The 16,040-nt window shown below is 32.8% G+C and overlaps 1 protein-coding gene across 5 annotated transcripts in view; it reads right to left on the reverse strand.

Moving 5' to 3' along the window:
- Positions 1-137: 137 nt before the first annotated feature.
- Positions 138-16,040, reverse strand: part of LOC144853891 (uncharacterized) — a 52,265-nt gene continuing 36,362 nt past the window's right edge. For 2 of the 5 annotated variants that reach the window (XM_078711750.1, XM_078711746.1), the window contains exons 5-13: positions 15,217-15,362; positions 11,298-11,324; positions 10,194-10,280; positions 9,031-9,225; positions 7,507-7,686; positions 4,715-4,927; positions 4,120-4,239; positions 3,458-3,598; positions 138-2,657 (exon numbers count right to left, since the gene is read on the reverse strand). In XM_078711750.1, the coding sequence (XP_078567876.1) occupies positions 2,586-2,657; positions 3,458-3,598; positions 4,120-4,239; positions 4,715-4,927; positions 7,507-7,686; positions 9,031-9,225; positions 10,194-10,280; positions 11,298-11,324; positions 15,217-15,362 (1,181 nt within the window). In that variant the 3' untranslated portion in view covers positions 138-2,585. The remainder of the gene's footprint in view (positions 2,658-3,457; positions 3,599-4,119; positions 4,240-4,714; positions 4,928-7,506; positions 7,687-9,030; positions 9,226-10,193; positions 10,281-11,297; positions 11,325-15,216; positions 15,363-16,040) is intronic. The other 3 variants (XM_078711747.1, XM_078711749.1, XM_078711748.1) reach the window with 3 other exon arrangements.

The raw sequence follows: 16,040 nt of genomic DNA on the forward strand, positions 1-16,040 counted from the left end.
GATACGATGACTGTGTGGTACAGGCAGCATTTTTTATTATTTGGAGCCGGTGAAGAGAAGGAGGAAATTTGTTTTGGGTTACCTGGAATTCACTAAAAGTGATCTGATGTCAACACAGAAATTGAAACAAGTTTAGGTAATTTATCATTGATACTGTTTATTTGCATCTAAGAACTTCATTTATTTGGAAGCAAAGGAATATTTTGAATTTGTGTTGGGGGGAAAAATCATAACTAAAATGATCATCACCATCATCTATAACTACAGTAATATATTATTAATATTATAAATGATATAAAACAGTTTCTAATTCTACTGATGGATGAATAGACAAACTGTGATAAAGCAACTAATGTATGACAGATATAATAAAAATCATAAATGATGTGTTATTTTATTTTACACTGATCTGTATGGTCAAAAAAGAATTGTAATTATGATTAATTGGTATATATTATATGTACAAATTATTTCTGGTACGTAATTTGTAAACATAGATCTTCCAGTAGCATTACACAGTAAGATACAGTTCTATAATATACTAATAATTATTATTTTATAAATTGTTAATTTTTTCCACTTCTTGAGAAGAAAATTACTATAATGATAAACTAACTATAAAAATCAATAAATATTATTTAAATAAAAAGGTATGATTAGACAATGGACGCTTTAACAAAACCTTTATATACATTGTTTCTCTTATTTATATCGTGAATCAAAATAAATCTAAAAAGCACCACACAAAGTCACTATCCAACTTCACCCCTCCCAGATCATTACTGATATTCAGCCCTCTGAAATAACCTAGCCTCACTCCCTCACTCAAAATGGTATGTTAATCATCAGTGCACCCCCTTTCATACACTCATAGGATAGAAGAATAAAAATGCCAGACATTAAGGGTGCTACTTCACATTTATACAACATTAATAAGTTGTTAGATTATCAATTGACATACATAATATTATAAAACTTGGATGTATTCTTTATTATTTCCTACAATAACTGATTATTGTGCTTACAAAATGCTCAATATTATAGTACAGTAGAATCCCTACTTTGAGACACCCTCTATTCAGGGGACACTCTTACCGAGAGGCCACTTTCCTGTGAAATGAACAAGGGGAACACTACAGCCAAATCCTATTCAGGGGATACTTTGTTGGAACTGGAAGGTGTCCCCTTAATAGGGGTCCTATTGGAATTTGTGAATTACAAATTCTAACAATTAGGTTGTTCTCCCACCAATATCAAACTGTTAAAAGTGAACAACTATATATATAATCAGTATTTTTCTTAGATTAACCTTTTCAATGTATTGTTAATTTACATTGTGACAATGCACATTTTTCAATACTCTCTTTAGACAATTATCACAATATGGTAAACACTCCACTGCTATGTGTACACATTATAAACATAATGCTACTTCTTGTAGACTATATTTTGTGGAATTATCGCTTTTTGTACATATCAACTATCATATTGCATCTTCGAGGTTCATCTGTCATCAGTTAAACTTGTGTACAGTTCATTTTTCAATTGGCCAAATAATATACTGTATAAGTAAATGATGTGGGATAATGTACCTTATTCTAATTCTAAAATAAGGTGTTTTATTGAAATCGCATTCAAAAACATTTTCCCTTCTACCGGATTTGGAATATTAACTACGATCACACAATCGTTTTTCGGCAATAAAAAACATCTCCAAATTACGCCATTGTAAATCACAATCGTTTGTCGCCAACAATTTTATATATAGTCAGCTATAAATACATTCTTCACATTCATGTTATGTGAATATACCAGTGAGTCACTGATAACCACATACTAATCTATAATTACATATACCATATTAATTTCACCTACACTCCCAAATATTATTGTGATCATCTATGGTGACAAACGCACCAATGATCATTAATAAATACATTTTATCTATAGCACATACTACTCATCCACAAACAACTAACAGTTCTTTTTTAATATAAAATATAATAATTTCTTTGCATTTTTATTTAAGCTTCCTGTCCAACATCTAGTTTATTTCATCCCTACTTGCAAGGGATCCATTGTATGCCAGCAGACAAGAAACACAAATGTAATTTGTTCCTGCGATGGATCCATTGTATGCCAACAGACAAGAAAATAAATGTAATTCTTTCCTGTGCTGGACCTACTTTATGCCAGCCAAACAAGAACAATGTAAAATGTCCCTGCGATGGATCTGATGTATGCCAGCCAGACCACACAAATATAATTTGTTCCTGATGGATTTTTTTAAGGTCAGCAGACTACAACACAACATGTGTTCCTGTGATGGATATATTTTATGCCTGCAGACAACACACACACACATAATTTGTTCCTGCGATGGATCTACTGTGTGCAAGCAGTAAATGGATGTAATGTATGATGTATTCAATGGATCTGATACTGTATATGATGACAGATCACAATACAACTGTCATTGTTAGTGTTCCTGGGAAGGATTCTATACAGACCACAATACAGATACAACCAATCACGGTTAATGTACGCTGTATTTTAATAAAGTTTGTATAATATTTTTCCCTTTTTCAAATGTATACAGGAAGTTCTTGTCCTGTTAGTAATCTGTACATTGACAATGGCATCGTCTTCATACGAATCTGAAGATAAAATAACATAAAATTAAAGAACACATTATTAGCGGATAGGCAATGTAAGAGACTGTACCCAAAGTATATCATCAGTGTTATACATAGCATAATAGCAATTTTGTTTCTAAATTAATATACCTGTATACCATGTCCAGTAGTCATTAGGTTAATTAATTGATATGTCTTGATGTTTAATTTTAAATGTAAATAGGCTGGGTAATCATCAGGAATAGTCCTGAACAGGGAGATGAGCGCCCTTGCCCACCGATGAGTTTCGGGATCCCTTTGACCCGGAGGGAGAGTACTTGTCAGGGTGGTCCCTACCTAGGGTTACAGGTCTCAGGTTTTTAGTTTTTTTTAAATTAATTAGTGTTCCATGACCTTCTCATCAAAATTAATGTCTCTCATTGTTGTGCTATGTCAACATAATGTCAATGACGGCGAATAATGGGTATAGCTATGCAAACAAGTAACAAGTAAGTAATGACAGAATTTTACATTTTTATCATAAGTGTCTACAATAAGTAGATACATAGCTAGAAACTGACATGTTGTTATGCTGTAGTGTTTGTTACAACAGAACCCCTGCCTTAGGACCCTAATACGGTTATAATTTGAAGAAAATAAATGTTATTTTGATTGATTGATTGATTGATTGATTAATTTATGGGACACTCTCCATTAAAACGTACAAGGGGAAATATCATTATAAAACTGCAACCAACTCAGGGGACACCATATTAAAGAGACACCTTATTTGGTAGATTGCCTGTAGGCAAATCAGTTAAAAGCAGACGCTGTTACATTACCTCTCCCACTGAATTAGAGAGCATTTCTACAATTTTCTCATGTGAAACAGCCACTACACTACTGCCATTGATCTCAATAATCCTGTGGCCAACTCTTACTCCTCCTCTCTCAGCAATACCTCCTCGCATTAAACTACATATCTAATAAAAGAACAAGAAAATAAGATTAGGATAGGAGAATATGAAGTTTAGTGCAGTAGATCTCAGCGTTTCTCTTGGCTGTTCAAGATTGTCCGGAGTCACTGGAATTGCTTTTAAATCTTCAGGATTAAGGGCCTTTTCACACCAGTTCCAGCATGGTTCCGGTTTGGCAGTGTGTTTCATTTTCATGAGGCTCCACGCTATGCACCAATCGATATGCACGTAGCCGCATGAAAATGAAACACTGAAGTTCAATTTGATTTGCCGGAACCATACTGGAACCGTGCCGGAACAGGTGTGAAAGACCCTTTACCCTGTATGTTGTGTCAATGACTTCATCAGAATTGCCCAAAGACTCATGCAGTCTTCAAGACTTGATAAATCAAGATTCTTTGATGTCTCCAGAATTGGTTTTGTTTCTTAAAGATTGTCCTGAAGTGTTTTTTTTTGTGATACTTTTGACAAGATATGCTTGTCTTGTTATCATTTGCTGTTGGTAAACATCAATGCAGTTCACTTACTGTTCCATTCTGTACGCTAAAGCCCAGTTGATACCGTGTATCTGGACGTTTGACCAATACTTGTGTAACTGGAGGACATGATACTATGTTGAATTTCACAAGTGCTTGGCTTTTCAATGACTGAAAGAACAAGTAGTATTTTGTTAATAAATATGGATACACATGTATGCACATGTTGGATCCAACCAATACAAAATCCAACATCAAACTAAATTATGATCTAAGCCTGAATGCCAGTATTCATTCACAAAGAAGAAAATCAATTGGTTTTTGTCCAGAATTTCCATTTTTTTTGTATTTCCACTTTTTTTGTGTGTGTATTTGCTACTGTTTATTGAATGGTGGTGACAATAAAATAATACAATTATATATCTTCGGGTATAATCCCACTTCGGGTCTAATTCCACCCCTACTATATGTCTCACAAACATGCATATCCCCGTGTATAGTCCCAGTATTGACTTTTGGTCTGGATTTAGGCCTCTCTCTAGCCAGTTCAGGTAAGTTTTTACTGCTAACCAATAATTCTTCTCCTGAACCAGCGGTTCCCCAGATATAGTCCCATCCCCCAAAGTCACCCAGTTTCGTGTCCTACCTTAATAAGTTGTTGACACTTCTCAAGTGGTAAACCTACGCAGCTAGTTCCATTGATGGACATTATCTGATCACCAATGTTGAGCTTGCCACATCTAGCAGCTGCCCCAAATGGTGACATGTTAGCCAATACTACTGTAGGTATTAATGATCCCCAACCAGATTCTACTATCACCACTCCCATGTTCTCACCACGCTCTTTGTTTACGAGAATCTGAGGAGAAAAAAAGAAATATTGTTTGATAGTTGCATGGAATTTATTTATCCATATTATAGTTGCGGTTAACATCTTTGTACCAAATGCTTTTTTTCTTCTTCAAAATTCAGACGTACATAAACACAGCAGAATCCATTCACTGAATAGAGTGGTTGTACTTGATACGCAGTACATGTAAGTATTATTACACTGTACATGATTGTAAGACAGAGTGTATGTGATTGTTTCTACATTGAATGACTACAGTACAATTAGGAGACTTCTATTCAGGGGACACCTCTTTTAAGGGGACACTTTTGAAACTCATGAGGGGCAATATATAATTAAGGGAACACTTGTTGGGTTTCAAAGGTGTCCTCTTAGTAGTTGTTCTGTACTGTATAAATGTATGATCATGTACCTGCCTTCACTCTGTATACTGGTGAGACACCATACAAACATTTATCTAAGTAATTAGTTTATTTAACATACACTTTAATATTCAACAGATTACAATTAAGATTACTGAAACCTGTGAATTATTTCTTAAAATAAGCCTTTACCTAAATAAGCGTTTACCTAAAATGGCCAATAAATCAGAAAGTAGACTGAAATTGCAAACACAAATTAAATTAGCTTAAATAAATAGGATTTTAAATCACAGCCAGCAGACAGAATATTCAAGCTGTCCACAAAATATCACAACAAAACTGTTCAGAAAATTAATCACCTCACGAACACCCTTCATAGCACACGTAAAACCAATCACTCACACGCTAACGGAGACAGGCTTAACGATTTACGATCTATCCTCCTCATACCTGATTACACCTTTTATAATACAGAAGCACACAAGACAAGGAATCAGATCTAGTTTCGGTATGCTAATTCAATTTCGATTAAGAGTTACGGTTACGTATGTGTGTGTTAATCACATCTCTGGTGAAAAGCGTGCATGGTAGGTGGTATATTAACACGGTCGTAGGACTAATGGGTACTAAATTGAAATAGGCGTAAAGCTTACTAATGATCAAGGATGTTTATAAGACACTTTCAGATGCATAAAAAGATTTAACATATTGAAAATATACAGCAGTTTATATCAAAAATGTGTTATTAAAAACAACAAATAATTGATAACATTTTACATAATGTATATTAAACATTTTGTAAAGTCTTTCTCATTTTCATAAATAAATGGCGTTAAATATAAGATAATATCATGGCTACAACAATCAATTGTAACAATAATTAAGATGATTAGGAATTATTATGATATAAATAAGGTATAGAACTATAGTTGAATAGAATATCAATATGTTTATTTATATCATCATCATCAAATCAAGTGAAAATAGTATATAGTATGTACAACAATTATTATGGTATAAAGAAGGCATACGAACTATATAGAATATGAATATATTTATTCATCATCAAATCAAGTGAAAAAAGTAAAGTATATACTAATAATGAAATCAAATGATGAAATGGGGACCTCAGGAACCTGGGAAGGTTTGTGTGAAAGACATCCTAGATGTCAAAGAGAATCCAAAAACCTTACTAAACATAGAAAGACCTTTGTTGAGAACTATTGTGATACAGTACTTACGCCACTTACGTAACTAAACACTGTTCCATATTCATTTTATTACTTGATTTAATCCATAAATGCTGTTATAATGTATATGTTCTTCATGTTTATTAAAGTAGTTTAAGGTTAATTTAAAATACAGTTATACAAAAAAATAATTTAATAAAAAAAAAATTATATGACTGTCTGGGTCTGCTTATTATCCCAGTGAATCGTGTATGATTGTCCAGTGAAAGGTGACTGACTGCCACCTGTACAATAAATGAGATATTGACAACATCTAAAAAATTAATACTTGTGCAGTGTATCAGAATACATTAAGGTTGATTGATTCATTTTAAGCTGTGTATATGTCTGTAAAATAAATCTTCATTATAATAAAGCTAAGTAACATATTTCTTAATGCAACTACTGTAATACAATTATTATACAATTTTGACCACATTGCATATTAGGACATTTATGCAGCTTGGCATTGTTACTTTCCTGGTGATTTAGAATTTATTCTGTGCCAGTAAATTTATATAATATTGATATTACTATAATACTGACTCACCATCCCACACCCACACTGGAATAGACGCTCCTAACGATGGGTTTAAACAAACCCCACCCCTCCCTTTCTTTGCTGATTAAAGCCGTTTTGGTGGTAGAACAAGTCTTCTCAGATAAGGGCTATAAACTGTAGATCCAGTGTACACATTTAGCTCATGTGCACATTAAAGAACCTAGTAGTACATCTTTCGGGACGAGTAGGGTTACCCCGGTGTACTGAGTTACCCAGGTGTACTAGCTCACACAGCAACTGTAACACTCATCACAGTCCAGTACACTGGCTCCTCTGGAAGAAGTCTTCAAATGAAGAGGTCACCCAGTATAAAAGGAAATACAGTAATACCAAATTCAAAGAGCCTTTAATAGTATAGATACAGTAAAAAAACTACAGTAAGACATCCGTACTACTGTATGATCATCATAACATATCAATATCTCTCCAACTTACCTCTTTTTCACATTCTTTGTTAGAAAACAGCATAAGATCATCGCCATATATCTCCTGGGAATTCAATACATCTTGGTAATCCATCTCATAAACTGCCGGGTCGTCTATCCCATTTTGCTTCAAAAACTCTAAGTACGCTATCGAGAACGCTTGGCCAATAGTCTGTGCAATTAACTGAGCCTGTCGACATAAATATAAGTACATTAGGTTTGTCCTCTGGTAGCCTTGTTTGCGGGATAACAACAAAGATTACATTATGAATTAAAAAACATCTTTATGGAGTAGCAATTGTAAATGTGCTCACTGAACAATGATAATACTTCACCTGCCTTTTGTTTTTGAAACATATTATCGGATTATAATAACGCGCTCAAATTATTCCTTAACATTCTATTAAATTTAATTTATACTGATAGAAAAATGCGTTTTCAACATCATTATAAACGCTCATGCTAGAATTCTTGAATTATTAAGTTTATGAACTGATAAAACTAAAGCTCTATTCACATTGACTCTAAAATTATGACTGAAAGTTGACACATTTAAATATTATCTTAGAAAAAGAAATCAAGTGAATCAACATAAATACTATTCTTATTCACAGGTGATTACTTTTCTGACAATTCTGTTACAAGCTACTTATTTTTGTTATCGTTGAAGTTGAAAAGATTACAGTTGTTGCTAGGCTATCACTCAAGGGTACTATAATATATGAGGTAGGTTAGTTACAGTGTTTTGTGAATTTGCTATCTCTTGTTTATGTGTGAATTGAATATAATGTAGTCATAATAATTAATCAACATGAAATATGGGATCTAATAATTTCTAGATTCTGCATCAAAGCGTTGATTTGCTATCAACAACAAATAATTTATAGAATAGCAATAAAATCCTTGTTAACAGGTAAATTTATAAATATCATATGAAGATAAAAACTAAATTGAGTTGAATCAACTCTCTCAGTGTAAAATCATTACTCTTACAGAAGATAGTCAAAGAAGCACTTGGTCAACATAGTGGCAATACCATCTTCTTAAGATGAACTGTCCAAGTTATTTAAAAAGAATATAGTTGTCCCTATGCTTAACAGTGTTGAGGGCCAAGCAGTAAATACAAGGGTACTGCAATGCAAATGACAGACATAATATCGACACAGGTCCAAGGCATTGCTTGGCATGTACAAGCCTTCTCAGATAATGTATTGATGTCCAGTGTACATATTTGTTTAGTGTGCATGTAAAAAACCCAGTAAATTTTTAGGGAAGAGTAGGAGGTTACCCCGATATTCTGATCCATTAAAGCCCTCAGATGTCTGGCAACTTTTAATTTCATTTATTTCGTCAATACAAATAGACATAACAAAACCTGTGATGGTTACAGAATTAAACATAAGCAAACTGAATTGCTGTACACATTTTCTCCGCCGTCACGGGTTAAACAACTCTGCCAGTTCAACACTTTGCTATGGGACAAACAGACGAAAGAAGATCATGCAACTCTGCCTCTAATGAACCCCATACTTACATCTTCAGTTTCAAACACATGGCATATGATCTTCCTAGGCTGGGCACGTCCTTCTGCATCCATGGATACACCACTCTCCTCCAGAGCTTCTCCTAGTGTCTTTGACACAGCTCGTCTTCTTGCCATTATTACCACTATGTTGCCTATGTCAGCAATGTAGGATATGGTCTTCAAAGGATGGTCCATCATTGTCTCCTATAAATTATAAATAATCAAATAATATTAGCCAAGGCAACAATTAAAGTCAGGTACCACAAACCATAGCCATAAATTCAGCACAGAAAGGCTCTACTCGACCATAATTCTGGTGGTAGAACAAGTCTTCAGAGAAGGTTTATAACTCGCACTTCAGTGTACACATCTGGCTCATGTGCACTTTAAACAACCTAGTATACATCTACAGTATGTAACCACTACTCTAATGCACTTTGAGATGGTTGCGGATAGGGCAAACATATTACCCATATTAAAATCACAGCCCATACTCAATATTCTCCAAAAAAGACAGCAATTGCAAAATCATGACTACATTGACTCCGTTTCTAAAGTACACTGTAATCTACGTTTGTAAGTTAGCAATATGAAGTGCATATTTGCCCTTAGAGAAATTATATTTGACATTTGTTATTTCAATATCTCAATACTTGTTGTACACAAACATCTGGTTTGGTATCGATTTGAATATAATTTAGCTTGGACTCTTGCCACTGTCACAGTAGACAGTACTACTAATTGACAATTATTATTTTAATTCTCAACACTAACATTTTGGTTCAATTTTGAAGCCTTCTAAAATTGTACTGGTGGAAGATACATCTACAAAAGAAAATGTGTCTATTGGAGTGGATAGGAATTATCAACTAGTTTTTCCACACTTTCAAATGATAAAAACCCAAGTATGATTTTAAGATATTTTTAAGCTTTGTCTACACTATCAAACATTATGTTTTAAAAAATTGATGTGCCCATGGAAATGATGATGTCATATCACCTCCATATTTGAGCATATCACTACCATATTTGGGCAAATCATACTTTTAACAAACTTTATGTTGGTGTACTTCAATCCAAGCAGTAAAACATGGTCATGTTGACTTGAATGAACTGGAAAACATGCCTCTTTGTGTATGATGATACAAAACAGAAGAATACAAGCATCTCACCTGAGTGTCCGCGTTCAATACGCGAATTTTATCCATCGATATGGATAGGTCAACCTCTGTACTTGGTTGTTCCTCTCCATCTGGGGACTAAAAGACACAAACAAATTAAATATAAATGATTGAAACATTTACAACAACACATGAATGAGCAAATAACACAATACAGCTACATAATTCAGAAAAGCTTTTAAGACAAAACACACTTACAAAGAAAATAACGAAGATAGCAGGGAGGTGTGCGTATTATTTGCAAAGGAATCAAAATTAATACATTTTTAAACGTTTGACAGTGCATTTATATTTAACGAAATAATGCAACATCTTACCAAAATAAGAACAAAAGCATCGGCATGCCATTTATTATGGACTTTGAAGGGAAATGTTTTATCTCAATTGATTTAAATGAAATCTATAACTGTCATTAATCAGTTACCTTATTGATTCAAATTCTCTAGTAAATTTTATATAGTAAAGAGCCAGGATAAAGGTGACATAAAACATATTTGAGATAGGGCGGAACTTGTAGTAATTACACAGTAATTTACACTATACAGTAAAGCTCTGTCTACACTATCAAACTTTATGTGACAAAAAATGTGATGTGCCCATATATGGACATGATGATGTCATATCACTACCATATTTGGGAACATCACACTCTTTTTGTCAAATTGGTTTGATAATGTAGACAGAGCTTAATAGTGTACTGTACTAGTGTTTGAAATTGTATTGGAAGTAAAGTACTACAAATATAGACAATAGAACGAGAGACAGATAAAAAGTGACAGAAGGAAAAGAATATAAAAGGAAAGAATTATCAACTTCAATACAATACAATACAGAACACACTGAGAAAGCTGAAAAAAAAAGACATGGATAAAACTTAAAAAGGTAAATTACTGAATTTGGAATATTAGTAAATACATCAAACAAAAATCACAATAATACAAATTATCATTTTTTAGGGGCAGCAACATTGAGCACTACAATCCAAACATCTCACAATACATCTGATATTAATACAATAACACTGAAATAAAAACATTTTTGATATGTAAAATAAAAAACACTTTTATTAATGTATTTTAACAGCCTCATAATAACCTTTTGCCATCGAGTCCATAGTCGGGACTAGTATAGCAGCGTATTAGGAAAGAAATGAAATAGATATTAAGGTATTAGTTATAGGAAGATGACACAGTACCACCACTTACGATTTATACTAGGTACTGAAATGTGCCTAGTGGCTTTAGACAGGGTCACACCATGGAGGTATAAAATTAGCCTCCATGTTCACATACTCTACAATTATTTCTGGGTCACACTCAGCCAAATTTAAACATAGGAACCATCCTAAATGTATACCCTTTAATTAACCTCATCCAAATCTAATAATCCAACTTTAAATGTACTGTTAGTATTATAGTTATCCATAACATTTAATTGTTCTAGTTATAATTATATCCACAGAGGTTTTTGTAAACATATTGGCTGCCAAAATGTTTAGATAGAATAGATCAATATATAAACAGATGTAGTATCTGTAATATAATACAGTAGTACTATTTTTTCAATTTCAATGTAAATGGGCCAGGGGAGTTTATAATTATCAAAATAAATGCTCTAAAGCTCTGTCTACACTATCAAATATATATAAATATATATTGATAAAAAAAATGTGTGATGTGCCCAAATATAGTAGTGATATGCCTAAATATGATAGTGATATGACATCATCATGTCCATATATGGGCACATCACATTTTGTTGTCACATAAAGCTTGATAGTGTAGACAGAGCTTTAGAAGATAGAATTACCAAACATGGGCATTGGTTGAAAGTTTAAAAATTAAATATTTAATTACAAGTTTTGTAAGACAAATTAGCATTACTTGTGAATGCATCATAAATATTTTAGTAACTGTCTAAGGTTCAATAACCATACAACTTACATATTTAATACTTTTCTGACACATCAGTAAATTCAATGTTTTATTGATAGCATTAAAGCATGGATGTATAATCTCTAAGATTAAAGTATTCAATATTGTGTATCAAAACCTACTGTATGACCCAAAAACAATCCAATCACATAAGAGAGACTTGTACAATAATAAAAGGCTAGGAAATAGCATGGAATATGACAACTAAAAGTTTTGTCTATATATTCATACACATTTATTCAGTTATAAATAACAACAATAATAATGGTTCTTTCTTATAGCGCATTATAAAATCAAGCTCTCAATGTGCTGCACATTATTACCCCTGTCATATTTTGGATCAAACACATATACACTCCTATAATTAATAATGCAGCTACAAGTAATAAGTGCAAAGTTGTGTCTTGATCTAACCAGGTACCCTTTATATACGCCTTGGTGGAGAGAGGCAAATGTAAGTAAAGTGTCTTGCCTAAGGATACAAGCAATGCGGCGAGAGTTGTATTTGAACCACGATCTCACGATCAGTAATTCCACGTGCATAACACTGCACCATACTCTGTCTCATGAGGGCCCTGACGATACAATCATGTATAATACATGAAATGAAATGTTGGACGCTATTTTTCCTTTGTCACATCTTATCTTTGGAACCCACCTTTGTCAAGCATTCACCCACTTCTGATTCATTTAAAATTAATTGAAAGACTCATTTTAAGGAATTATCACAATGCCTTTGGAGCAATATATATATATATATGTTTGATTATTGTTACAATTGGTCAAATACTTGCATTGAAAAGATTTAAATAAATTTCAAATTTGGTGAGTGGATGATGGTTTTATACAAAGAAATGTGTGTGTTTATTGCATAATATGCCAGTAGAACGAATGGTCATAGGAGAAGCGGATGAGCCAAGCGCTACTCTCCTAAAACTGCCAGTGGCAAAAACAATCTTTTGAAAGCTTGTACAGTTTTGTAATTTAGTAAGAATCTCAAAATTAATAAAAAATATTTAAGAAAAACACATAATCTGTTAGGAAATATTATGAGATAATTTGAAATTATGTAAAATGGTAATAACCTTAATACAATCAATAAAGCAGACCTCAAAATGTGCAGTTAATTTAAAATATAATTAAAATCTGTAATGTATGACAGCAGTTTACTCTGAGGAATTGAATAATGTTTTAGAAAAACCTCAAAAGCTTTAGCAAAACACTTACATTAGAAAGGTTAATTGCTATAAAAAATTGATAAACGAAAGAATAATTTATGAAAATTATGATGACATTTATCAAACAATATTCAGCTATGGCTTTAGTAATGACTGAAAGAAAGTTAATCATTCACAGAAATACAGTGTACAGGTAAATTAACACTGCACCTTAATTAACAATAAGCATAACTATTTGTAATATAATTTTTAATACTTATGCATCAGATATAATGAATATTGTACATTATTAAAACCAATCAGCTTTCATACCGTAAAATTCAAATAGTATCCATAAAATTTGTACAGGTTTCAAGCCTCTCCTCGACCATAGTGGTAGATCAATTCATTTCGAAAAAGAAACTAGAGGTCCAGGGTACATACAACTCATGTGTACTTTAAAGAAATCAGTGCATAATTTTGGAAGAATGGGGAGGGGGGAGACACCCTGGTGTACTAGTCTAACTCAGCCACTGTCATGGACAGACAGATGAGCCCATTTGGAGGAATCTACATGAAGCGATAGGGGAGATAAACGTTAAACGCACAAAAATTAATCAATATAATAATAATAATAAATATCAATATACACAAGTACGGACCAATTTATCTACTACTGTGTACAGTAAAAAAAAATTTGGAGCGTACCGTTTTTTACTCTTAAATACTGTACCTGATTGTCACAGTATAATTTTATTCAGTTTATTTTCAGCTACAGCAACTAGGCTAATCATTTTTAACCCAAAATGTGGACGCCTTGAGCTCATTAGCTATGGCATTGCTAACTAGTACTCGCACCTAAATAAAGTAAATTTGTCCGTATGCTTATTATGTTGAATATTACGTGATTAATTATTAAATACCATTACGACCTACTGTATATAATGTATATTATATAACACCTAAATAAATTCCTGTCATTTGATTGGATGATTGTGGGTCACATGGCGTGCGCACTACTGAATGCTTGTAATTTGTTTTTATTTGCTAGCCGAACAGGTGCTGCATGCAATTAAAAATGTAATAAATTACATTTACAGTATGCTTCAAAAACTTTTTTTAAAAGTGGAAGTTATCATTTATCTGTGAAATAATATTATTGATGGTAAATTGATTAAACCATTAGTACTCGGCATATAGCACGTCGCCAGCTTTTTTCTTGAGTAATTCAGCAAATTGAAAAGCATAACCTGGTATGGTAATAATAATATAGATATTGTCATCTATGAAAAATGATTGTTTTTCTTTTTGTTATTTTTGGTCATATCCAGTAGCAAGTAACAATGCTTACTAAATCTCATTTGAGCCTAGGAAGTGGAGCAGAAACAGAGATAAAACCATGATATTAGTCAGTCAGAACACTGAAACATGGGATTATCCTGGATGCCATATACTAGCACTACCTTACATGATCATGCTCAATACGTTGTATGTACAAAGTGATGAGGGTAGTTGCAACATAGCATAATAGTTGGAATACTGTAGCAAAGTAATTAGAGATTTTGAAGAAACTTAATTATAATAACAATAGAGATTTGGACTGTCAAGTTTATGGTTATTGAACTACTTTCCAAAAAAAAGCATCTTATTAATAAAGTCCAATGTGCACTGTTATCATAAACACACTATTCAAATGGCTTAATAAAACAATCACAAAAGACAAATGATTTGTTTTTCGAAATTGTTTTGTTCAATTTGTCATGGCCAACAAGTATGTTTTTTTTCTATAAAGAGGTTAGAAGACACGAACGAGCCACTGGTCTCAATCAGAAGATATTCAAGATTATGTCACCACAACAGAACTTGAACAGTTGAACATGTACCGTAGAGTATTATTAGTGTGGTTAAAATGCTAGGCCTCACCTTTATCCTGCCAACAGCTTCTTGTGCCTGTTGCATCCGCACCTTCTTAGTAGGTGTCTTGGTTGTTAACAGCTGAGTTGAGCCTAGGTAGGCGGCTGGGTAGATAATCCCTTTTGTAAGAGCTGCTTCATCATGTGGTCCACGAGCTACGAAGATAAAAAAAATTACCATATTTTATGAATATTCATAACATTATTGGTAAACATTATGCAAATTTAAATAGATAATTTGTGAAAGCATTCTGAAATACGATAATGGTATAAATCTAGTTCAACTGACATTAACATTACAGAGTTTGAAACTAAATTAAAACAAAGGTGGGGAATGTAATACAAATCTGAAGTAAATAATAACTTCTTATAATCGTTTAAAAATAAACTTTAAGAATAAGGAATATTTACAAATAAGAAATGTATTCTACAACTATTCTACAAATTAAACCACCACCAATAAAAGTTGAAATGTTTATTTAAGTTCCTTTAATAATATAACACAAAACAAACACATCACCATGAAAATTACAAATTACCAATTAATTACATTATACCATCACCATCATCACTATACATAGCATAAGCCTTGTTTAGATGCAAGCCACTAAATGCAATAATCATTTTTAGGCTACGGTGCCAATAATTAAATTGAGACACGTGATGGTTTAAAGCTCTGTCTACACTATCAAACTTTATGTGACAAAAAATGTGATGTGCCCATACAGTATGTGGAAATGATCACTACTATATTTGGGCATATCACTACCATATTTGTGCACATTTTGTCAAACTAGTTTGATAGTATAGACAGAGCTTTATTTAGATGTATAG

Source organism: Antedon bifida, chromosome 10 (assembly GCF_963402885.1).
Source record: "Antedon bifida chromosome 10, ecAntBifi1.1, whole genome shotgun sequence".
Taxonomy (NCBI): Eukaryota; Metazoa; Echinodermata; class Crinoidea; order Comatulida; family Antedonidae; genus Antedon; species Antedon bifida.